This window comes from Danio rerio, chromosome 3 (assembly GCF_052040795.2).
Source record: "Danio rerio strain M-AB ecotype USA chromosome 3, GRCz13ab, whole genome shotgun sequence".
Taxonomy (NCBI): domain Eukaryota; kingdom Metazoa; phylum Chordata; class Actinopteri; order Cypriniformes; family Danionidae; genus Danio; species Danio rerio.
In genome coordinates, this window is record NC_141023.1 from 36,058,975 (window position 1) to 36,086,284 (window position 27,310).

General features: G+C 36.5%; 1 protein-coding gene across 5 annotated transcripts in view; it reads left to right on the plus strand.

Annotated features, from left to right (window-relative positions):
- The window catches only part of si:dkeyp-72e1.9, a 91,231-nt gene that overhangs the window by 27,607 nt on the left and 36,314 nt on the right, over window positions 1–27,310 (plus strand). For 3 of the 5 annotated variants that reach the window (XR_015481026.1, XM_087244842.1, XM_087244841.1), the window contains exons 3-11: window positions 293–388; window positions 7,224–7,293; window positions 7,443–7,517; window positions 15,268–15,347; window positions 17,444–17,567; window positions 17,689–17,830; window positions 22,789–22,895; window positions 22,998–23,139; window positions 24,381–24,453. Coding sequence is in view for 4 of the 5 variants with exons in the window: in XM_087244842.1 (XP_087100968.1) it covers window positions 293–388; window positions 7,224–7,293; window positions 7,443–7,517; window positions 15,268–15,347; window positions 17,444–17,567; window positions 17,689–17,830; window positions 22,789–22,895; window positions 22,998–23,139; window positions 24,381–24,453 (909 nt within the window). In the remaining variant the exon portion in view is untranslated. The remainder of the gene's footprint in view (window positions 1–292; window positions 389–7,223; window positions 7,294–7,442; window positions 7,518–15,267; window positions 15,348–17,443; window positions 17,568–17,688; window positions 17,831–22,788; window positions 22,896–22,997; window positions 23,140–24,380; window positions 24,454–27,310) is intronic. The other 2 variants (XM_087244844.1, XM_087244843.1) reach the window with 1 other exon arrangement.

A 27,310-nucleotide genomic window follows, 5' to 3' on the forward strand; every position in this document is an offset into this window, starting at 1 on the left:
ATCTGTATTTAATCATCTTTTGTTTGGACAGAGAAAGGAGGAATCGTAATCTGTTTGGTCAGAAAACAATAGTCAATGTTCAGAACATTTATTTTACTGTCACCTGTAATCTGATTGTCAGTATGTCGTGAAAGTGCACTGGCATTTGCCAGATCAAAATGGCCATGCAATCCTGTAATATGGTTTCCGTATTTTGCTTGCCTGTATAAACACTTTATCAATGGCTAAACAAAAGTATGAAACGATACTGTTCTGCATGGCCTTAGTGAAGCATGCTTTGTCTCTTCTTTAGGAATCAAAGTGATCGGAGGTGTGAAAGAACTAACAGGAGAGGAATATGGTGTTTATGTGAAGAGGATCTTACCTGGTGGCCTTGCTTCCAGTGATGGTAAGTTTAATCCAATATATATTTTATACATAGCTTGGGTTATTGGCTTACACATTTGTGCAGGTGGTGTCCTAAGATCAGTTTATATAGTCTTATGTGAGTTTGAATTCCATGCTGATCCAGGCTAGTTTATGCTGTGATGCTGCTTGAGTTGTCATACAAACATAATCATATCATTTACAAAAAATGTTTGGTCCTACGCCTTTCACAGATAATAAATACAAATGCACTTGAATTATTGTGTGCTGTTTAGATGTGGAGAGATTTTAATCAGCGTACGAAAAAAAGTTTTTGAAATAAATCACTATATATCTTGGCTTTAATTCATAAATTAGTAAAAGTTTTATTTGTAACTTCTAATTTAATTGTGAATTGCATTGATTTGTTGTATACAGATAACATCTGCTGGCCACATTTTTTTGCAGTGGTGAAAAAGGTGAAAAACTGCCTTTTTGTCACCTGAAAAAAAAGAGCCTCTGTTTGTGCTCAAAAACTAACTTACCATTTATAAAGTGTAATTAAAACGATCCCAAAATTTAAAACAGATATGGGTCAAAAATATCTCTGTGATTGTGTTTTTTTATATTTAAAAAGTCAAGCAATACTACAGAGCCAGAGTGCTGTTTTCCTAAATATAACCTCAGTTTGCATACTGATTTTATAACAGGTCATTAAACAAGAATTTACAGTATAGATGATTTACATTTAAGAAATTTAAACCTAAATGTCTTGTGAAGTGCTTTGAAATATGTATTTTTATTCGATGTATGACGCAATGTCAACCGAAATACGAATATAGGGTGGGACATTGAGTATCTCCTCCTCTTTTAAAAAAAAAACAGCCAATATTGTTTTGTTTTATCACTGCTCAGCCAGTGAGGGTGGTTGAACTCAATTGCATCAAATGAAAAGCAAATGAGAAGCACCTTAAAGGGGTCGGGGCAAGTCATACTAGAGAGCATTTGATTGGTTATGATGTGATGAGAAACTGTAGTGTGAGATGACGTGAATAAAATCCATTTGGGCAGAAGTGACAAACTTCTAGCTTTACATGTTTATATCAGCTTTATATCTTTTAAAAGCAAATTTTGTCACTTATTTAGGGCATCCTAAGATCTTAGATAAACTAAAAATGAATAATACTGATACTAACTAAAAAAGTTTCTTTTTTAATTTATGGGACCATAAAATTACAAACTCTACAGGTAATACAGTAGCATTTTTTAATACAATACAAAAGTATATATTATTTAAATATTTAAGAATAGTATAAAATTATTTGTACCTGAATATTCTAATAAAGGGCGATGCGGTGGCGCAGTAGGTAGGGCTGTCACCTCAGAGCAAGAAGGTCGCTGGTTCGAGCCTCGGCTGGGTCAGTTGGCATTTCTGTGTTGAGTTTGCATGTTCTCCCTGCGTTTGCGTGGGTTTCCTCCGGATGCTCCGGTTTCTCCCACAGTCCAAAGACATGCGGTACAGGTGAATTGGGTAAGCTAAATTGTCCGTAGTGTATGAGTGTGAATGAGTGTGTATGGATGTTTCCCAGAGATGGGTTGCAGCCGGAAGGGCATCCGCTGTGTAAAACATTTGCTGGATAAGTTGGTGGTTCGTTCAGAGGTGGCGACCCCAGATTACTAAAAGAAATAAGCTGAAAAGAAAATGAATGAATGAATTAATATTCTAATATAAGAAGAAACCTTTGACAGAGTCGGACAGTTTAATAAAAAAAATAATTTTTTAACAGTAAAACAAAACTTTTGAGTCCAGTTAGCCAGCAGGAAGTTCAAATCTTTGACCAGTGCATTATTTCATCTCCAGTACATTCAACCATTTTCCTAATGACCAACATGAATCATCCTCATTATTAAATGATTATAAAAAAGCATCTACTGTGATTAAACATTTAAACCATATCATAATTTGAGGCCATAATTCAAACGCGCAGACACAAACTTGAAAGGAAACCATGTCAGTGCAGCTGTTTACATTTCTGCGAAACAGATTGTGTTGTCTGACTGCGTATACCTCTGCTTAAGTCTCTCACGTGTGAAGGGGAGTTTAGCATCATCCCTGTGCTTAGAGTTAATGCTCCTGACGGACTGGAATTAGAGGCTGTCTCCCATTCTGCTGCTGTCGAGCACGGGCTATATGGCAGCTTATATGGGCGCATGCGCTTTGCCAAGGCTTTGCTTGTTTTTTACCCTCGCTCACAGACAACTCACCATTCAGAGATTTTAGCAAGCATCCTGGCTGCTTTCTTCAGTTTGGTGGAAATACAAATAAAGCATGGTGGCATTTACCAGGTAAACGTGTGTTTGGAGGAAATTGAGACAGCTCTTCACAGTCTCCGTTATGCAGGCTGATTGTAAAATGTGACACTAGAAAAGTGGTATTTGGATGAAGTGCTCAGACACAGTGTAGGGCACAGGTGACCCCTTTGAGACTTTACAGCTTGTTTCTTTCTGGAGTTGAACTGTTCTGACAGCATCTCACTGAATGAATGTAGACGTACACCTGACCTATATATGAGCTGTTGTTGATTTGTCCTGCGGAACTGAAAAAGACTGTCACAACTCGATAGCACCTGAAAAGTTGATAAATATTGGCACGAAGCAGTTTGAACTCTTAATAATGATCATCTGTTAAACCATCTGTAAAAGGATTTTAGTCATTGTCAACAGCACCGAAGTCAAGTTCACATCAAGGTCACCTTATAATTACCTTGGCACAACAAAGATTAATTATTTAGCTGCTGGTGTTTTCAGTACTAAAATTACTTAAGCAAAAATCTAATGATTGTACATACCCGGGGTGGCTAACCCTGTTCCTGCAGAGCCACCTTCCTGCAGATTTCAGTTGCAACCCATAACAAACACACCTGAACCAATTAATTAGGACCTGAACACCACATGATAATTACAGGCAGGTGTGTTTGATATGGGTTGCAACTGAAATCTGCATGAAGGTTCTGCTCTTCAGGAACAGGGTTGGCCACCCCTGGTATATACTGTCAGTTGCAACTCAGGCTTATTGTGAAAATGTACCCTCATTTACATATCTGGAGAGTGCGAATTATGTAGCCAGAGCTGCTTATGGCTGCCTTACTTAGGCTACGTTCACACTGCGAGGCTTAGTGCTCAAATCTGATTTTTTCTCAGATCTGATTTTTTTTGCATGGCTGTTCACACTGCTCTCATAAATGTGGCCAATATCAGATTTGCAGTGTGAACAGATCATGGTCCTTAACTGACCCACATGCGCAAAAGTGCATTACGGAGAGAGCACAAAATGTATAATTGTGCTGCATGAGTAAGCATGTTGTCAGATCATGCTTATATGATTATTACCCTTTTCACAGACAACCGTGGTGTATTTCATAAATTGTAAATGATTATTCTGCTACTACTAATGTGTATTTCGGCATTTGAGACCTAAAATAAGTCTCCTGTGATAAAAAAAAACACTGATCGTTTGTGATTTATGACAAATACCGTGTATGGCACTCTGATCACCGGTGTAGTGAACTCATCAAGGGTTAATGAGCAGCCGCAGACTGAGCTGTGAAGGCGAAGTTGGTTTTCTCTGTTTGCGTTGTTCTTTAATTTTACTTCGTTCTAAACAGCAGATACATGCAGAAGGGGGGGTTGGGTGCTCGAGCACCTGCCTTTTTTTCTCTTGAAGAGAAAGTTCTTCCTTATTTGCACACGGATCCCCTATCCGCAACACCCATGACGCTTTTCAGCTTTACGATCAACCCATGCCTCAATCGTTAACCAGATTTGTTAACTACCACCAGTTATGCCTTAAAAATCTTTTTCAACATGAAAAAACAACTTTTTGTGGTAAAGTAATTGCCCTGTGTGTCATTCTATTGTGCTGCTGAGGAGCAGATGATGTTAGCTGCACAGAATGATGACGCATCTAGCGCAAAGATTGTGTAAAAGTCACATGAAATCCGACATAACCGTTCACACTGCGGTCGCATTGCAAAACATCAGATCTGTGTCTGATTTAAGACTAAATATGAAAGTGGCACAGATCTGACCTGAAAAGATCAGATTCCATGCGGTTTGGGCTGTTCACACTGTCATCACCTGAGTCACATGAGGGGGGAAAAAATCAGATTCGTGCCACATTTGCCTGCAGTGTGAACGTAGCCTTATTTAAAATAATAATAATAATAATTCCTTACATTTATATAGCGCTTTTCTGGGCACTCAAAGCGCTTTACACAGTGGGGGTAATCTCCTCATCCACCACCAGTGTGCAGCATCCACCTGGATGACGTGACGGCAGCCATTTTGCGCCAGACCGCACACCACACACCAGCTGATTGGTGGAGAGGAGACAATGATGCAGCCAATTGAATATGGGGATGGTTAGGAGGCCATGATGGACAAAGGCCAGTGGGCAGATAACCCCTACTCTTTTTCGAAGAACATCCTGGGATTTTTAACGACCACAGAGAGTCGGGACCTCGGTTTAGCATCTCATCCGAAAGACGGCGCTCACTGAGCAGTATAGCGTTCCCGTCACTATACAGGGGCATTAGGACCCACACAGACCGCAGGTTGGGCGCCCCCTGCTGGCCTCACTAACACCACTTCCGGAAGCAACCTAGCTTTCCCATGTGGTCTCCCATCCAGGTACTGACCGGGCGCAGCCCTGCTTAGCTTCAGTGGGCGACCATGTGAGAGTTGCAGAGAGCTAGCTGCCGGCGAAAATAAACGCCACGCATGCTGCTAATAACGAAAACACCAGCAGTTGTTTTTAGGAAAGAAGGAGGGTAGGTCAATCGATCAATCAGTCAGTCAGTCAGTGGCTTCTGGTGGATTTACGTGAGCAGAGCAGGCACAAATGGCACTTGCGAAAGAAATTTATTGCAAAAAGCGTACACAGCAGCCTCTGGTGGATAGGAAAAAAAAACTGCAAATAAATGTACGTCCAGGGATATATTTTCCGCTGTCCAGAAACGTATACAGGGGTCATTCATCATAAACCTGGGTTGCTTCAATAAATATAACTATTTTTGTAAATCAGTTGAATTGTGGTCATTTAAAATTATTTTTAAAATAAGACACTTATTCTCATCAAGGCTACATTCATTTGGTCAGACAAAATACAGTGCAGCATTACTACAATTTAAAATAACTTCTTTTTTAGTATAGTTAATATATATATATATATATATATATATATATATATATATATATATATATATATATATATATATATATATATATATATATATATATATATATATATATATATATATATATATATATATATATATATATATCATAGATATATACACTAGATATCGCATAGGGACCCTGAGCATGCGTCAATAGCGCCGCCACATTGGTACAGTGCTCCCAGGACAAATGTCATTCAACCGCACTAGTCAAAACAGTGTTATTACGTGAAGATGCGGGACTTTAGCGCTGTCTACGGGTAGTAACGAGCAAACAAAGAAAATTAAGCACAAAGGCAGAACATTTCATAGGTAATATTAAGTTTTTTTCTGTTTTTGTATGTTCTGAACTTTTGTGCTAATCAGGTAACGTTATTGAGGATAATCAGTCACTTACTGCATTCACCATACGGCAAAGCAGCTCCAACTCGCACTAAACACTCGGCTTATGCTAGTTTTGTTGAATAAAATCAGCAAACAATGCAAAAGAAATATGACAACGAGATGCTGCGCTGCCAGAAACTTAAATTATTGTCAGCTAACGTTAGTGGAAGAGTCGTTCGGGGGATTTATTCACAAACGAATCGCTCCCTCCGTCAGTATGAGAAGTGAAAGCAGGAGAGGAGCTGTGTTACAGGACACGGATTATTTTAAATTTAACAAGAAGGGTTAATAGTACATTTCTGTACACACAAACACAAGCTTTTTGTCAGGAATGCCCGTGCGGTCACTGATCCATCAATGTAGAAAAGTGATGTAAAATTATAATTTTCGTAATTAGAAAAAAAAAATTACATACTAACATCCAGGAAAACTCTCGATCATAGATATATGTGTATATGTGTATATCTCTGGCTTTGGATGGCGACAGTCCTCCACTGTACCTTGGTCTCGCATTCATTTCAAAGGAGCGCTACCCTGTAGCAAGATGGCGGCGCTATTGACGCATCCCGTCCAATAGACAACAATAGGCCAGGCGACATCTAGTGTATATATCTATGTATATGTATATATATATATATATATATATATATGATTGCAATAAATAAGTATCGTTGACGGTTAGGAAGAATAAAAAACTGATTATTTAAAATAGAAATCTTTTAAAACATCATTAATGTTTTACTGTGACCTTAGATTAATGTAAGAAAGGTGGTAACAATTTACTCTAAGCTTTAGAATACCAATCAAATTTTCTGTCCCTTTGCCCCTGTCACATAATAGTGATGCGGAGAGAAAAATTTTATGCAACTTTGCTTCAGTCTGATGTACTGTAAGCGATGAATAACCTTAAATTGGACCAACTGAAGTCTACTATTGATTGAACAGGACTGTATCATCTCCTCCATGCATTTATATGTCTTCAGAAAGCTCAGCCCCTGAGTCTTTCTCCCAGGCAGCTTTGAACCTTTTAGTGTGAGCTGCAATTTAGATTAATTAGAACTATTATTACAGATTAAAATAAATAAATTATATTTTACTATATTTTGAAATATTTTAAAAAGTGTTGTGTAGTGAATGAGACAAAAAGTATTAAAAAAACTATGCTATTATGCTACTCCAGTTTTAGCCTATGTCAGTAAAGCAAATGATGTAACAATGCCATCTTTAAAGCTTTTTGTGTTGTGAATTGTTTCTTAGGAAACCTGCAGCCTGGAGACCAAATCCTGGAAGTGAACGGCGAAAGCTTGATTGGCGTGACAAGTGAAAGGTATGGGTTTTCATTCCTTGTTTTCATCATTAAATTGTTATTTCATTATGCCTGTATGAAAATGCATCAATGATTTGTTTAGTTCTTGCATTTTTAACAGATAAGCCATTTTAACCTAGCCACTAATGTTTTACTTTTGTTAATTTTAGAGCGGTGGACATTCTCAGAGCAGCATCTTCAACCAATCACATGCGCCTTCTCATAGCCAGAGATGAGGAAGCCAGGTAAGCCATTGATCATAAAATCAAACAATCACATTATGATTTTTAAAAATAACTGAATGAACTTTGATTTAACTAAAGCAGCGCAGCCAAAAAAGCATTTCAATCATTTATTCGTTTATTTCTGTTTTTTGTTTGGTCAAGTAAACGTGGGCTTTGTAGACAAACATAAGAGACATCTTTCAAAAACATTCAAAATCCTACAGACCTCAAACGTTTGAACTCTATTTATCTGTAAATAATCATTAAAATGATTTGCCTCATTAAGTTTGATCACATTTAAACCAAACACGTGCAATCATTTAGACACTCTCATCCACTGATGCAGATTTAGGGACGTCTGACCTGAGTATCTTTCATTTGAATGTCCACCCCTTAGAAGACATGGTAAATAATTCAACGAAAGCTGAATAATTTTGTTCATAAACTAGATCTGACTGAGTATTGGCAGTGCATAAGAGTCTCTTGGCGTGCTATTCAGAGATGAGCTTCTGGCCTGCAGGCCCCCAAAATGCTTTCATCCACTGTTCACATTCCCCGCTAGATAAAAGCAGCATTCCTGTTGATGGTGATGCTAGTGAGCTTTTCAATGTCTAAAAGCTTTTGACTTACCAACTTATTTGCTGACTTGTTTACTTTCTTACTTACCTTTTTGTTTACTTACTTACTTGATTAATCATTTACTTACTTTCCTACTTATGTATTTACTTCTTATTTACTCACATACCTACTAATTTGCTGACTTATTTAGTTTCACATGGTTTCTGCTACATTCATTCATCCATAGCGGGGCGCCACGCCAAAATTGATCCCGCTACGGCTACAATACAGCTTTTCATTCAAAACATTCAGCCCTGTGTTTTTTAAAGCGGGTGATAATTGCACCAAAACGTATTTGTGCGAACATTTCTTTAACCGTAGTGCTGTGCATCATTTGTTTAACCCTTCAAGGTTACATGCTAACTGGCTGACTGGCTGACTGACAGGTGCGTGATGCGAGAGGCCAGCAAACGCGACGTATAGACAATTTCACTTTACTTCAGGATGCATTTATACTGCTCTGTAGGTCATTCATAAATATTCCTATCAAATTTAATAAATGTTGGAGACATACTTGTTACATAAGCGCACTAAATCGCACTTCAGGAGCGTTTATTTGAGAGCGCACAAGAAGATCTGCGCTTGAGCAGAGTATATTTGTGGGGATGTCCAAGAAGTGTCCGAGGAAATCGGTGCACAAGCAAAGAGATTTGCATGCTCTTAGGCTATTACATAAATGCGATCTTCACTTGTAATACTGCGCTCACAACACTTGTCATTGAAATAACGCCACAGGTAGTTGGTAGATCAGTGTAAAAAATGCCTGCCACCACAGCTGGAAAAAATCCTAGAGGAAACACTCCTTTCCTATATATGTATTGATTTACTTACCTACTTTCTTATTTAGGTACTAACTTACTTATTTACTTCACTTATTTAGTTTTTTTTTTTTATCTACCCACTTCTCACGTCAAGTGATTGGAAAACCTTTTTTCAGGCATGAACATATAACTTCATTTTATTCTTTTTGGATTTCTTTTTTTTAGTAATTTAAAGCTGAGTTTTGTCATTTTTGTGATAGTAGTGTCACGCAGCAAAATGACAGCAAAATTACAAACTTAGACATATTTTCTAGCAACCTTGCATACTCCACTCATTCTCACTATACAATCCTTTTCATATTTTAAAAAGCAAGCATTAGCTGTTAAATTAAACAAAGTTTAACTTTATGTGCATTGTGATTATAATGAAAAGGTTCTGTACTTTATTGTACACTTTATTGCTGTTTTTAAAATTAATTTATAAGGAAAACAAGCAGGAAAGAAAAGAAATATGTCATGGAACAAGAAATTGATATAATATATATATATATGTTAATCATTTTGCCAATGCCTCAGTGTGCTTTAAGCTTGTTTAGATTTGTAATCAACATCAGATGAAAATTATTGTGTTAAACATATGACTCCATATAAGGATAAAGTCTAGATATGACACAGCTGACATCAATATAGCATCATTTTTTGTATTAACTGTATAACAATAAATTATATTTTTACAGTATTGTAATGGTTGGGATGGGAGTAGGCATTAATAAAATACAATGTAATAAACAACTTCAATAATACTCGATGCAACTACTGTTTTTTCATTACTGTGACATTTGGGTTAAGGGTTGTCGTAGAGTTAGACATTAATAAAATATAATAAATGGGAAATTTAATAAATAATATAAATAATTCTCGTTAGGGGCTGCAAGGTGGCGCAGTCGGTAGCACATTTGCCTCACAATAAGAAGGTCACTGGTTTGAGACTCTGCTGGATCAGTTGGCGTTTCTGTGTAGAGTTTGCATGTTCTCTCTCTGTTGGCGTGGGTTTTCTTCAGGTGCTCCGGTTTCCCCCACAAGTCCAAAGACATGCAGTACAGGTGAATTGGGTAGGCTAAGTTGGCCGTAGTGTATGTGTATGAATGGGTGTGTATGGATGTTTCCCAGTGATGGGTTGCAGCTGAAAGGGCATCTGCTACATAAAACATATGCTGGATAAGTTGACGGTTCATTCCGCTGTGGCATCCCCAGATAAATAAAGGGACTAAGCCAAAAAGAAAATGAATGAATGGATAATTTTCGTTAACTTCCGGCTGCAACCGTATCTGATCTAGCAACAACTCCATATAACGTTATTTATCAGGGCTTTGCATATGGATAGCGACAACTTAGTAGCGTGTGAAATACATTCTCACAAGTTCATGTTACATGCATTTTTTGGGGGGGGCAAATGAGCATTCGTAACCTTGCATGTAGAGAGTGCTCTTAAGAGCAAAGATGCATTGTTATCGGGAAACCCAGCCCTGAACTGGCACTGGCAGTACAGGGATTGTATGAATGAAAGTAAAAGGCATCCTGCATTGCATTTGTGGAGACACAGAGGGAGCATGAGTGAGCGAGAATGAAAACAGACACATGGTTTAAGCCATGATGAGATGAGTCCTTGCGTCTCCATGCTTTAATCTGCGTTCTGCCCTTAACCAATGTGCACTGAGGGGATTACGCCTCTGCCTCCATGCAAAGACCTCCGCTGCCTTCACCCGCATATCAACAACCTGGAAGTCTTCAGGGACCGAAAGACTGAGCGCAGCGTTTTTTAGGCTTTTTGTTTGTGTTTTTTTTCTGAGCAAGATGGATTTGAATGAGCATGGTGTTTATTGAGACAACACTCAAGTCTTTTAGAGTCGGCTTCTTACCATATGCATCGCAACCTTGGGTGACCTCCTCCCTCTAATCCCCAGTGATAACCCATCCTGAGGACGGAGGAAAAGGAGCAAAAAGCTCTTTATGCCTTGCATCATGCGCTTCAAAAGCTGAGTGCACCTGGATATTTGGGACTTAGTATAAATATGAATCAGCTATCTGTATATAGTAGAGCTGTCAACGAACTGGAGGAATACAAATAAACAAATGCAAAGCAAACTAATTCCATCACTAAATTAATATCCACAGACTTGTCACCATTGTTCAGGAGGTGACAGTATGAGAATATGTGACATACGGGACATATGACATTGGAAAAGCAAAAAAAAAAAGTCAGTTTGCCTAAAACACTTCCATTGCACTTACTGAAGATCACTGGACATTTATTAGTACGCAACCAAAATTACATCTGTGGAACAGGGTAGATAATCGATGACATTTAACATCTGGGCCTTTTAACTTTATACATTTAACAAGTAATAGATTATAAGGTAAAATATAAAAAGATAATAAAAATAGAGGATCTGTTTCCTTAAACTAGATTGTCATGTATTTCTTTATTTCAACACTACATATTTACAGTTAAATCCTATATTTAATTTTATTTATTTATTTTATTTAAGCCACACAGGCTTATTGTGTAAACGTATATCTGTATACATTTCTTGAAAGTTTGAATTATGTAGCCAAAGTTTTTTAAATGAACTGTACAGGGTGGTATAATGCCGCTGATGGCTTCTGTTTTGTTTAATGCTTACCAGCTGACCGGTTACCTCTGTGTGGAAGGCTTTTTTTGGCATTACCATTTTGCCTAGTAGCTTGCCGCGTACATCGGTGTACTTGACAGAAGGAGTTGATCACAATGACAAAGTTTAAGTCTAGTGAAGAATGATTGCAGAAAGCAGGAAAAGCAAAAAATAAAATAAACAAGTAAATAAAAGGGAAAGAATGTGGTAAGATCTGAAAACATAAAAATCAAGTAGGCTGTGAGGGCTTTTCTTTTTCTGGATTGCTATTGAAAACATTATTGCTTGGGTTTAGGTAAAGAGGTGGGTTGGGTCATCGGTTGGACAGTCAGTCAGTCAGTCAGTCAGTAGACAGTGGATTTATGTGAGAACAGCAGGCTCAAATGGCACTCGCGAGAGAAATTAGAGATCTGCCAAAGCATACACAGTGGCCTCTAGTGGATTTGCGAAAACAAAAACTGCAAAAAAGTACCCCCTGGAGTGTATTTCACATTCTCCAGAAATGTATACAGGGGTACATATCAATAATGAGCCTGGGTTGCATTTAAATGGCATGATTAGGATTATGCTCGATTATGATTAACATGATTAATTTTTTTATCGATCAAAAATCCTAATATATAGTAATTACTGAATGTTTGGTTGTGCTTTGAACCCTGTGGCTGTGCATTATGGATAAAACAAGCATAGAGCAGCTTTAAAATGTCTATGGTGACACTCGAGGACACCTGCATGTAGGTAAAGAGGCCAGTGGCTGAGGCTGGGCACCAGTACATTATGAATGCATGTCCATTACTGAAAATGATTTGAGTCCAGTGACCGGACATTACTGTTGACCTATATGTGACAATCAAGAGGTGTCTAGGGAAAAATGGCCTGGGATGAAGGCTAAGGGAATATTTAAATAGATTATAGAAAGTGCCCAGTCTAACTAAAGAGAACTCAGCATGTTTTTTACTCAGTAGGCTGATCTGAAAATGACTTTTCATCGCTTTATCTTTCAGTAACAGTACCAGTTTATTATTTCAACTTTTAGTACTGGATCTAATTTATTTCAGCACATCCCAAAGATTTATATTATTGGATTGAAGTCTGGTGTGTTTAGTGAACTCACTATTCATGTTCAAGAAACTTTGGAACTTTGTGACATGATGGGTATTCCTGCTGAAAGTAGCCATCACATGATTCACAGTGGTCATGACGAGATGGACATGGCCAGCAGTGATACTTAGTCTTTTTGTCTTTCAATCGGCTTGAAACTGTCATCAACAAAACATTTCACCCACCAAACCTAAGCTCAATGGATAATATAATTTTTTTCCAGAACATTCTTTGTAAAGCATTTTCTTAAATAGTCAATTCATATAAGCATTCTCTACATGCCTAATTGTGTTGATTTTTCAGATTTTTTATGTTGGTATTTGCATCGTATATGACTATATACTGTAATCGGTCAAACTTTATTTTAAGGTGCAATACTTGCTATTAATAAAATAATAACTAAGACGATTAGCCCAATAAGGTACTAATTTAATGCTTATTAATAGTTTTAAGCTGGGTTTAGGTATTGGGTAGGATTAAGAAAAATTATTTTATAAGTACTGTGCAAAGTAACACTAATATATTAATAATTGGGATTGGTACTTAAAATATTAAATATAAACATTGGGGCAAAAAAGTTTTGTAAAAAAGTATTTAGTCAGCCACTGATTCTCCACTGCAAGTTCTCACACTTAAAAAGATGAGAGAGGCCTGTACGTTTCATCATACCTCAACTATGAGAGACAAAATAAGAAAGACAAATCACTTTGTAGAATTGTTAATGAATTATGCTGCGGTCAAATAGAGTTTGAGCGTGTGGAATTCTGTCGTACAGCACTGCGAAAAAGGGTGGTATTAAACAAAACGATTAGACATTTAAAAAAGTGAGCAATTGGTCCATATTTTGAATTTCCATTAAATAAGTATTTTGTCAACATTTTTGGCTCTCAGACACCTGTAACTCTTTGAAGAGGCTCCTCAGTCCTCCACTCGTTACCTGTATTAATGGCATCTGTTTGAACTTGTTATCAGTGTAAAAGACACCTGTCCACAACCTCAAACAGTCACACTCCAAACTCCACTATGGCCAAGACCAAAGAGCTGTCAAAGGACACCAGAAACAAAATTGTAGACATGGGAAGATTGATTCTGCAATAGGTAAGCAGCTTGGTATGAAGAAATCAATTGTGGGAGCAATTATAAGAACATGGAAGACATACAAGACCACTAATAATCTCCCTTGATCTGGGCCTCCACACAAGATCTCACCCGGTGGGGTCAAAATGATCACAAGAACTGTAAGCAAAATCCCAGAATCACACAGGAGGACCTACTGAATGACCTGCCGAGAGCTGGGACCAAAGTAACAAAGGCTACCATCAGTAACACACTGCACTGACAGAGACTCAAATCCCGCAGTGCCAAACATATCCCCCTGCTTAAGCCAGTACATGTCAAGGCCCATCTGAAGTTTACTAGAGAGCATTTGGATGATCCAGAAGAGGACTGGGCGAATGTCTTATGGTCAGATAAAACCAAAATAGAACTTTTTGATAAATACTGAAATTGTCATGTTTGGAGAAGAAAGAATGCTAAGTTGCATCCAAAGAACACCATACCTACTGTGAAGCATGAGGGTGGAACCATCATGCTTTGTGGCTTTTATGCATGGGGACCAAATGACTGATCTGTGTAAAGAAAAGAAAGGAATATCTTGAGATTTTGAGTGATAACCTCCTTCCATAAGCAAGCTCATTGAAGATGAATTGTGTCTGGGTCTTTCAGCATGACAACGATTTCAAACACTTCACCCGGGCAACGAAGGAGTGGCTGCGTAAGAAACAGTTCAAGGTCCTGTACTGGCCTAGCCAGTCTTCAGACCTCAACCCCATAGAAAATCTTTGGAGGGAGTTGAAAGTCCATGTTGCCCAGCAACAACCCTCAAAAAATCACTGCTCTTGAGGATATCTGCATGGAGAAATCTGTCAAAGTACCAGCAACCATGTGTAAAAATCTTATGAAGACTTACAGAAGACTTGAGATTAAATTTTGTTATTGACCAAATACTTATTTTTCACCATAATTTGCAAATAAATTCTTTTTTGATTTATTTTTATTTTTATCTCTCATAGTTGAGGTATACCTTCGATTAAAAGTTAGACCTCTCATCTTTTAGAGGGAGAACTTGCACAATTGGTGGCTGACTAAATACTTTTTTGTCCCATTGTATATATAAAGTGTTACCACTTAACATACAGTAGAACACACATACACACACACACACATTTATATAGTAGCCAGAAAAAAAAAACACTAAGAAAGATAATCAGTTTTAGATTTTAAAGACCTGAAATTACATTTCAAACATTGGTCATGCCTTTTCCTCATTGTAATGATGCGACAAATTTTAATCACTGATCTCAGCACTCTAGAGAGGATTTATATCTGCTTAGAGCATATTTTGATTGTGTGGATAACATTCTGGAGACCTTCACATTCTGTCCTAAAAAAACTAACATGATATTATTTGGAATAGTTGAAGCTATTCTTACATAATCTGGGAGAAGTAAGGACTGTTATGTCATGCAGGTGTTCAAGGTTTTCTGTGTGATATTATTAGTTTTTTTTGTTGTCTTGGTTGGTTGGATTATTAATATTTTCTCTTTTGTCTTTGCGTAGGCGAGAATTTGCAGAGCTTCTTGAAAAGTACGGCTCAAATGGCAGCACAGGATCTACCAGGAATTCTCCAATTCAGCATAGTAGGTTTCTGTTTCTCACACATAATTTAAAGCCATGTAACTCAATCATTTTTGTGCTCGAGTTTACTAGAATGTCTTTCTTTCCTAACCTCACATAACAAAGGTTATGAGATGCTGATTCATGGAATATGATCCCCCCAAAATGGCTTAGAACAGGAAAGGGAAATCATTTTTATAATGATTTCACTACTACATTGATACGCATTCTCAAATGTAAAACTGAAGTGTTTTTGGAGTCAAGTCAATTATTATTCTAATGTTTGGAGGAGAAACAAATCAGCCCTTGAAAATGGCTTAAGACAGCGCATTTGTCCATTATGCAATTTTGAACATCTGTTTCTGCCGGAGGAAAGACACTCCACAAGGATGAAGCTTGTGCTCAGTCTTATCCGTGCACTCTCTTCAGTGTAGAAAATTCTAATGATGTAACTTGCTTTAAGCACTGCAGCCTTTAATTTTAAAGTGCAAATGAGACAGAGCTTTGCAGGAACTATGGTCAGAACTATGGGCTTCCTCTGGACACTTTTTGTAAGTTTCTCAGACTTCAGTTTGCTGAGAAGCTCAGTATGAGTGTTATATTTCAATATATAGCTTGTTTAAAGCTAATTTCTGTGCTGTGTCCAAAATCCCCAACCACTCAAGTATGTACTACATTTGAAATAATTTAAATTTACTACACAACCATTAGAAAAGTACTTTCTGTATAGTATGAATTTCAGTAGCATGAATGGAGCTCGGACACGCTATATCCTCCATTTGTCATTATAACGTGACTTATACCCACGTCAGTTGCATCGCTTCACTGCCATTCATAGATTTTATTGCGTGGCATAATAGCATAGCGTACATTGTATGCACACTTCATAATCTCGCCGTAAGCAATAGGTCATCTGGGTATTTCTTGCTTACTGTTTTTCGAACACTACTGTATGTATCTGGATGTTTTAATATACGTAAAAACCTAATTTAAAAATGTATATACTGTTTTAATATACTATATAGTTTGGAAGTATGTGATTTAGACCACAGCCATAGTTTTTTTTATATTGCAGTTGGTTTATATTTTATTATTATATTTTTTATAAGAGTTGGATACAAAATAAATTCCAAAAAAAGTCTTTCAATTTTAGCTTATTTTCCAGGTTTAAAGGTGTTTTTTTCCCTCAGGGATAGAGTATTCCAGTCTAAAACATTTTATAAAATGTCAAGCAAAGTGTCATGGATTTTAAAGGCTCTTCATGGAGCTGTTAATGCCAGATAAGAACTTGATTTTTTCTTTCTATAGTTCTTATATAAACTTGGATAATTATAATCTTGTCAAATTTGACACTAAAATTGTCATTGGTGGAAAGAGTACTGAAAAATCATACTCATGTAAAAGTACCATTTCTTGCCCAAAAATGTAGTGCAAGAAGAGTAAAAGTATCTGTTGTTAATGTTACTCAAAGTATGACTAGAAAGTAGCCCTTTTAAAAGTACTCAAGAGTAGTGAGTATTCAGTAGAATGCTGTGAAAAGCTGATGCATTTACATTTAATTTGTGCAGGAATGTGTAAATGTAAAATTCTGTACTGCAATTAGACATTATGTAAGGCGATTTGGCTATTTCAGTCATCATAAAGTAAACATCCGCCATATTCTCATCAGTAACATGCAGTCTAAACAGTCTGTGGGTCATTGTGTGTACAGATTTTGCACATCTTCTTGTACACTTTTAATACTTCCAAATGGTTTGCTACTATCAAAAAGTACCAATGTCTTAAGGTTGTTCAGTATGGTGCGGTTTATTTTCTATGTGTGATTTGATTGGATGGGAATCACAGGACTGATGTGTCTACTTTAGCCAATCCCCATAGACAAAAAAAAAATAAAGTAGTGACTGCGGGTTGAAGGAAGGTAGTGGAGTAAAAATTACTGATACAGTACTAATAATGTCAAGGGAAAGCAAAAGTACACAATTTCTAACTACTTTGTAAAGCACAATTCCTAAGAACAACTACTCAGTTATAGTAATTTGAGTCTTTGTAATTTGTTACTTTACACCACTGAAAATCAGACACTATGTAATCCCTAAATCTTCATTTTTTTATGCTAAAGCAGGCAGATATTTGGACAGCACATCATCAGGGTCTTCATCAAGATCTCAAAGTCCTTTATTGCTTAGTCCTGCTGGATCTCAGAACAATTATAACAACACCGGACCTTTGCTACGCTCCTTAAGGTACTTAGAACTAATGGTTTAATATAATAAAGTTTATTTTTGGAATCATATTATGTATATTGACATGTGGCCTCATGTTACAGTATATCATGTTTATGGTTGTGTGTGTGTTTGGTTTCAGTCACCCAGGTGAAGGGGTGATTCAGCTGATAACAGTGGCTCGCTCCTGCAGTTTGGGTATCACCATCGGCGGTGGCTCCAACAGACCTGATGGCCCTGCAGTTTTTATCCAGGAAGTGCTGTCTGGAGGAGACTGTCATCGGGTGAGAGAAAGATTCTTTTTAACTGAAGTAATAGTTATATTTGCTGAACAATTAATATTAGTATTTGCAAAAGCCGGCGACGCGGTGGCACAGTGGGTAGCACTCGCGCCTTACAGCAAGAAGGTCACTGGTTCAAGCCTCGGCTGGGTCAGTTGGCATTTCTGTGTGGAGTTTGCATGTTCTCTCCACGTTTGCATGGGTTTCCTCTGGGTGCTCCATTTTCCCTCACAAGTCCAAAGACATGCGGTACAGCTGAATTGGGTAAGCTAAATTGTCTGTGTGAATGAGTGTGTATGAATGAGAATGTAAGGGTGTTTCCCATGAGTTGCAGCTGGAAGGGCATCTGCTGCGTAAAATATATGCTGGATAAATTGGCGACTCATTCTGCTGTGGTGACCCCTGATTAATAAAGGGACTAAGCCAAGAAGAAAATGAATGAATGAATCTGCAAAAGCCAGGTCGCAATTCTTTCCCAACCAGCAATTTTTTTTCAAGCCTCACAAAATATTGTATAATATTTCAGAATATTTGTAAACAGTTAATATATCAAAAAAAAAAAAAAAACAGTTCCTGTCTTTAAACAAAGAAAAAAAGCAAGAATGTTGGTACCAAATCAATTTAATTTAATTTAATTTAATTTAATTTAATTTAATTTAATTTAATTTAATTTAATTTAATTTAATTTAATTTAATTTAATTTAATTTAATTTAATTTAATGTAATTTAATTTAATTTAATTTAATAGTAAATTAAAGTAGTTAATTTAAAGTAAAATACTGATGTATTACACAATTTTATACACAATTTTGTCCAACAAATAGTTCGGATTGAATTGACAAAAAAAGACTATTTTGAGATAAAGCTTGTACATTTGCACATCTCTTCATGTTTTTTTTTCATTTTGTTCTAAAATATTATGCTGCATTGATTTATGTGCAGTTTAGGGTTTGATAATCATCATTTCTGTTTATTTGATGACTATGGATTTGGCCTATTCTTTGACGTCTATTGGATTTTCACTGACAGCCCAAATTTAAGCTTGTTTTAGCCAAGATGACTATGTTTAGACGTCTATTAGACATCTATTAAAAACAAAAAATGCTTGCTGGAATATGGCCATATATCATATATGATTTGTGTGGGTTAAATGAACTTCAATGTAAATGGTATGCTCTGAAACACTAATTGCTGCACTGGGATCTTGTCAGTTTGCAAACAGAATTTTAATTCTTTATCTTAACGACATCGGGTTGGTAAAGAGCCACAATATACACATTTGTCAGCAGAATTTGACTAAACAGGATGTTGCTACAATTTTAATTTGTTAAATATTGAGTGTGTTTACGTGCCTGTTCCTAAACCAATTACACTTATTAAGCCGGCAGTGCGTGTGGTCGTGTAAATGCGTTAAACAGTTTTTCCTTATCGGCGTAAGGTCTTAAACATCTTAACCTTAAACCGATCGACACTGGTAGCTATTTGCCTATTAGCTTGATTTTGCCCGCCACGTAAACACCTTAACGGTGATCTGTCGGCTTATTGAAGTGCGCATGTGTAATATATGACAGGATCACATCCTCGCGGCAGATTTAAGCACATCCAGCAACAGTGAGTGCTTCATCTTTGGCAGGGGGGAGATATATCACAAACTCAAACTAATTTTTGACCCAAGAAATTGTAAAAGCGTGCTCCTAACACATGCAGACAGAGAAAATATATGGAAAATGAGTTTTTTGCTAAGCATGGCTCAAATAATGTGAAACTTTATTTAGAATAATGTGGATTTTTACATTGTAATGAAATCGAGAGCTTATTTGTGTGCATGCGCACCTCGCACAGAAAAGAACAAGAAGCTGACACTTATGCATTTATTAGAAAATAAAGTGTGCTAGAAGCAGACACCGATGAGTCTGATACATCACACAATTCGTGGAAGTGTTTGGGCTGAGCACCAGAAAGAAACCGATTATGAAGCTCCAGGAATCCTGCTCCCCAAAGCAAGGATCACTCAGCTTTTTACACCTCACTATTAAGCTCCAACACATTTAGCCATCCTTATCGCAAAGGGGGTTAGAATTAAAGTGAGGATGACAACCTAGAATGTCAGGCAACTTCGCTTCAGCCTGTGTGCAAAGGTTTACTTTAAACAGGTGGATGTCTCCTGGAAACAGTCAAAGTAGTTTTAATCTAGGCATTACATTGTCTTCCCCAGTAAGAGTTTTCCCCAGTAGAGAGAGAGAGAGATAGTAGGGCTGTTGTGGGGATGGACAATGCTGTGACAGCAGACTGCAGAGGTCAGGTGTACAGAAGGCTGTCGAGGGCATCACCCTCCCGGCGGAATATAAAACTCATTCTCCTACGCCACTATTGTGCTGAAACCCAGATATTCAATAGCGCTCAGATTTTCAGGGTGTCAGGTTGTTGGCCATCTGTAACACCTATTATATAAGGTCCCATGTCCATTTGGAATCGCTTCACAACAATCGGTGATTAGCTCTTCCTGTCCGAAATAAACCATTTTGATGTTTGTTGGCTTACTTTAGGAGGATCGCTCTCCAGTTTTTGATTTTAGTGATCGCTCTCCAGTTTTTGATTTTAGTGTTTATTTACATGTTGTTGGTATATTCCCCCCCATAAAAGCAGAATTACTGCTCGCACACTTTTATAAAGTGTAGTTTTTATAGTGATGCAATGGACTAACCATTTTAAGTTCCTTCAAAAACATTTCAGTGAAGATTTCTCAAATGAACGATGATCTAAAGAACATGTTTCCACTATAATATGCTTTTGTGGAATGAAGAGATTTTGTGGATGTTAAAGGCTCTTTGTTGAGTTCTCAATTCCATTAAAGAGCTTTTATTTTTAGAATTGACACAGAGGAAAATGTATTCCTGTCACTGCCACATAATAGCAAGGTTAACTTTTTTTAAAAACTAGATGGCATAATTAAATGTCAACACATTTAACTAATTTGTTATGTCATTAAAAGTAATTGTGCTCATGTTACCTGTTGCCATCATGTTTCACTGTCATCCATTCTTTCAAATAAATTTTACTTTTAGACATCCATGGAATAATGAAGAACTTTTAACATCCATGAAACCTTCTCTTTCAAGCCCTTAGACTACATTAATTGTTTAGACTACTAAAATATTTTTAACACTGAAAAAATTGTTATTTTATGAACTGTTTAACAACTATTTTAGGGAACTGTAGAAGGCTCTCCTTTATGGCATCACTGTGTTTTTGGTCACACTGTCTTTTTTAAGACTGTAATTGGAAAGTTAATAAACATCATTTTCAATTGGCTTAATAAAATTTTGAGGATGAGTAATCTTACAAAATATGAAACACTTTTATTTATTAATTTCGGAAATAAACGTGTATTTAACATACAACAAATGAGGCAACAAATTAGTAATCCGAGTTCGGGTGTAATGCATTGCTGTATTCTAATTACTTTTTGAGGAATGCAGTAATGTAACCACTTACATTTTAAATTTGTGTAATTTGCCTACAGTTGCTAAAGTCAATGTAATTGTGTTTTTTATATTACAAATATAGTTTTGGGAAGAAAAAAATGCTTATTTTAAACCCCTTTTTCTGCTGCAACATCAGTAAATAAGCATGCGCTTCTAAATTGCTGAAGAACAAAAGCTGAATCGGTTGCGGATGAGAGTAGCTGTTTCTTCAAGTGGAAATACAAACGTTACTTGGATTTCATTGAGCGTAAAAACAAAAATATTGCTAAAAGAACTTTCGATTACTTTTAACTCGACCAGCAACTTGTTCAAGTAACAGAAAGCAGTCTATAACAATACTCGTCACCCAAGGAGGACAACAGCGCCCAAAAACACAGCGATCTAACAGGCTAAATTGGATTTTTGTGCAGGATTGAGAGTGAAGGTATCTTCTGAATGTGAAGAGAAGCGTAGCTGCTTATGGGGCTGTTCACATATCGTGTCTTTTGCAAGCGCATATTGGGACCGAATATTGTGCATGCTCGCGTTCCCAGGCGCACGCAGTTGAAAACCACTAGTCATGTGACAAGAACTGACCGATCAGCTTCATACTTTGTAATATACACATTTAGATAACTAATTACCTCAGACAAACACAGAACACCCAAACACTGCAGTGATTTTTCAGTTTATGGATGTCAGTGGTTCCAGGTATCCAGTTTTCTTCTAAATATCTTTTATTGTGTTTAAAAAAAAAAAAAGAACTGGTTTGGAACAACTGAATGATGAGAGAATTTTCAGTTTTGGGCGAACTCTTTAAGACTTTTTAGTATGCCAAGCTGCTGTGATCAACCAATTGTAATTTTTTTAAGTGAATAGTACATTACTAAAAGAGCTGCGGTTTATTTTGTATTTTTTTTTTATGTTTTAAAAGTAACTTCAAAAGTAGTCATTATTAATCAGATAGCATTTTTTCAGTAGTAGTCAGTAATTTGTAATCTATTTTTTTAAGTAACTTACCCAACACTGTTAGTAAATCATGCACATGATTTACTTAAATGAAGGCAATGAATTAGTGAAATGTTTTGATGAATTGATGCAGTAATAGCTGTCTCAAGCAGACACACATACACAAAAAGCAGCTGTCATAGATCAAAAAAATCTTAAGGCTTTTCGTTAAGAGTAGGTGTGAAGTCAGTGCCTTTTATTGGCTGCTACTGATAGCTGATATATCGTGTATCCCTAAACCCCAGAGTTAGTGCTAGAGAGCAGCTTGTGTTCTCTTGAACCTGAGACCTCTGGCGTGGATGTGTAGTTTTGGTGACTTTGGCGTCTCTGAGGGCTGGCGTAGCTGTAGTGTGTCCTCTGTAATGTGTAGTACAGTGGCTTATGTTCCTGCTGATGCTGTTGGCGCAGCTTTCTCAAACTGAAAGTCTGCCATCAATTGTGACTGATCAGCAACATTTAGTAAGGATTTTCATTCCCCTGGCCTTACAGGATGGACGGCTCAGACCCGGAGATCAGCTTATCGCCATTAACAAGGAATCACTGATAGGAGTCACCTACGAGGAGGCCAAAAGCGTGCTCAATAAGGTCAAATTCAGGTACTCGGTCTGGTTAATGTGGATTTGGATTCAGTGATTAAGCGGTGTTGTTGTACTTGTTTTATGTAATGTTTGTTTCATTCCTCTTGTTTGTTATTGAAGTCAAGACCCGGTGGTGGATATTGCCTTCATCCCAGGAAAAGGACCCTTTTCCAGCAGCCCGTCGTTGCATAATGGAGTTCAGAGAGGGGTTGGGAACGGATACAACTCTAGTCGGTTAAAGGTTCATGTGCGATCTCCTGAGGTGTGTGCAGATCACATTGTGTGCATTAGTAGTGCTAAGCCAAAATCTGACATTTTAAGTACTGTATTTAAAAATGCTCCAGCACTCTTCCCTTCTATTCCCTTCTGGTCCTTCAACAACAACACTTACACACTTTTTATGGTGTGTTGTATTCAAATTTTTTATTTAAGAAAATCTATGTATTCTTACAAGACTAAGACTTTTTTTCATCTTGCTCTGACTTTCTAAAGCTAATATTCTCTATTTTATTCTTTATTTTGTCAATAATAATTATTTATATCCCAAAGTTATTTATACCCTTGGCAAATTCAGACTTAATGTTATCTTTATTCAGCCAGCAAGGTACTGTATTTTGACTGGAAAGACAGAGGTTTCACCCAAAATATAATAAGATCTTAAAGAGATATTATTGTGGAAAGAAATACTTCAGAATAGAAGTCAGAATGTACAGTTGAAGTCAGAATTATTAGCCCCGATTGAATTTGTTATATTTTTAAAATATTTCCCAAATGATGTTTAACAGACCAAGGATATTTTCACAGTATGTCTGATAATATTTTTTCTTCTGGAGAAAGTCTTATTTGTTTTATTTCAGCTTGATTAAAAGCAATTTTTTTTTGATAATCTACAGGACATCGTTATACTATTTCTTGCCTAATTACCGTAACCTGCCTAGTTAACCTAATTAGCCTAGTTAAGCCTTTAAATGTCACTTTAAGCTTTATAGAAGTGTCTTGAAAAATATGTAGTCGAATATTATTTACTGTCATCATGGCAAAGATAAAATAAATCAGTTATTCGAAATGAGTTATTGAAACTATTATGTTTAGAAATGTGTTGAAAAAATCTTCTCTCCGCTAAACAGAAATTAGGGGAAAAAATAAACAGGGGGCTAATAATTTAGGGGAGCTAATAATTCTGACTTCAGTTGTACATATTTAATCTTCTAACACTTACAATCCTATTAGATTGTCTAAAAAATAAATGAATCAGACAATGCATAATAACAATTGAAGTATATGTATCCCTCAATACACATATGGAGAGAACAACATTATTATAATACTGTAATAATATATACATATATGTATGTAATATATACATATATGTATGTATTCTTGTGTTTTTTATGTTTTTCTTCAAGGTAATTGCATAATGTAAGATGCATGATATAAATCCTATAAAACATCATTTATATTCTCAAATGTAAAAACTAATGAGAGTAAACTGTCTTTTCATAGATGCGACAAGAGGAAACGGCTCCAGTTCTTTCCTCCTCTCCGGATATCTGTCCTCCAGACATACAGGTTTCAGGTAAGCCTCATGAAGCTTGACTTATAGAGTATGTCTAACCTCCTTATCTCTGTCTTAATATGCTTTACAACTAGTTTCCAGCTTTTCTCAACTCCCACATGAACACTGCAGGTTTATTTATAAGGCTCACATTTCCCTTTTGAAAGGAGTACTCTAATTTCATAACCTTACGAAGCAAGTGTATTTTGTGCAATGTAATCACAAGCTCTTTGTGCCAGTATATCAGATTACATTAGTTTTAGTGCAAAAAAAAAACATTTAAACTCAATCAGTCAATCAAATCAGTCAATTAATCAATGCAAAACAAAATCAATGCCAACACAAGTTTTGTCAAAAGTAAGAGTTAAAAATTATTGTTAGAAACTACTTATATTTAACAAATGTGCATTACATTGATCAAAAGTATTTTTGATGTTAAAAAAGGTTTTTTAAGTATTTCTTAATGTTTGCATTTTTGTTTGCTTGTTTGTAAATAAAGGCAGTCATGAGCAGTGTTAGGGAAAGTTATTTTAGAAAGTAATGCGTTACAATATTCAGTTAGTCCCCAAAAAAGTAACTTGCATTACTTAGTTACTTTTTTATGGTAAGTAAAGCCTTAAGTCCTGTGCACACCGAGACGCTTTTTGCTTGTGTTTTCTATCAACAATTAACGCCCCGTGACCATATAAAGGCCGCCAATGTAATCGTGCACACCAACACGCAAAACGCCAGGCACAAAAGTGTCATTTAAAAAAAAAAACGTCTCAAGCTGCGGTCACACTGAGCTTTTCCTCCCATAGACTTCCATTCATATGCACGCGAATGCGTCAGACCGGAAATGCAGGGTCATGCGTTAAGTTTCGCAGGTTATTATTATTATTTTTTTTAAAAGAGAATTAACTAAACTAATAAGTAACTTGCTTCACATTTTTTACAAAGTAGCTCAAACATTATTACATAATTTTGAAAAGTAATGCGTTACTTGTTACTTAGAAAAATAATATTATTGTTTAATTATTATTATATTATTTTTAAAGTAAAAAAAAAAATCTGTGGATTAATTCTAAAAATTCAATAAATGAAAGCAATCGATAAAAAAGTACATTTAACTTGTTACAATATTTCGAAAAAGTCACTAATAATAAGTAATGAGTAGTAAACTTATCAACCAATAAGATTTTTACTGTTTACTGTATTTCTAAAAGTGTGTTTTTAAATAAAGTTCATGTTAGGGCTGCACGATATTGGAAAAGATTTATATTCATTTATTCATTCATTTTTGTTTTGGCTTAGTCCCTTTATTAATCTTGGGTCGCCACAGTGGAATGAACCGCCAACTTATCCAGCATATGTTTTACACAACATAAAACACATAATACAATTCTGTAGCTCCTGGTCAACTATAGGTCAGAAGGAAAAGTAAAAAGAAAATCGGCAAACTGCCACTTTAGCTCTCAAAAATTTATTTTTATTGTTTAAAAAGTAAAAACATAAAGTGACAGTGTGCAGATTTTTTCCACTGTGTTTGTTTTTGATAGAGCACCTGCCTTTGGGAATCTCAGATGTGCACACATTTCTGTTTTTTGGTTGCTTAACTATAATCCAGACTCAACATTGCATATCTTGTGATGTGATTATTGTGGATATGCACATTGTGATTCATTCATTAATATTCTCGGCTTAGTCCCTTTATTAATCAGGGGTTGCCACGGCGGAATAAACTGCCAACTTATCCAGCATGTTTTACGCAGCGGATGCCCTTCCAGATGCAACCTAACACTGTGAAACACCCACACACTTTTGCATACACTCGCATACACTACGGCCAATTAGCTTAATTAATTCACCTTTACCGCATATCTTTGGACTGTGGGAGACACCAGAGCACTAGGAGGAAGCTCACGCAAACACGGGGAGAACATGCAAACTCTACACAGAAATGCCAACTGACCCAGCCGGGGCACAAACCAGCAACCTTTTTGCTGTGAGGCGATTGTGCTACCCACTGTGCCACCGTGCTGCCACACATTTTATTATCGATGCTAAAACCAAATATTGTGCAGCCCTACTTCATGTTAACAAACTATATATCAGTGATGTGCAAGTGAATGTGAAATGCTCTCCTTAGTGACTTAAACTTCGTGACTCAGTGTAAATGACACCCAAAATTAACCAGTGCACAGAGAAACAGGATTTCTTGCAAAGCAATTATTTATTTACAGAGAGAAATATTAAGGATTAGTCAGTAGGAGTGTGTGGATTTTAATCAGCAGCAAGTTGCAGAGTAATCTCCCGGTGCTTCAGGGGTCAGGCATGTATATGTGAGGTGTTTAAATTACACAATCAAATGCAAGAAGACGTACAAGAGTAAGGGAAGACAGCCGCTTTCATGTCGAGTCAGATAGTGCTCTTATCTCAGCTCACAGCGACTGGAGAGCTGTTCAGTACAGATTGGTTCGCCGTGCGCACTGTGTAATCCTTTCTTGGGGCGCCAAAAAACGGGATTGATAAATTGTTATAGAAACCATACAAAGAAAGTCCATTTTTATTACTTTCAGATACTTTGAAGTCTGAGTGTGTGCTAATATGTCAAGTCACTTCTTCAGACAATAGCTATAGACAATAGCATTTCGGAAGAAAAAATGCTTAATGGAAATGCCAAGATGCACAACATTTGTTTAAATGCACATAAAACACAAATGCACAACTGACTGAATAGGAAAAACTTAAAAAAAAAAATTTTTAGTTGATGAAAAAATGTGCATAAACTACAATGGAAACACATTTACCAAATAAACTCCATCATGCGCATCAAAAAAGTCTATGTGATGTTGGCATGGGCATGATGGGATGGCATTAATGGACAAACCAGCATACC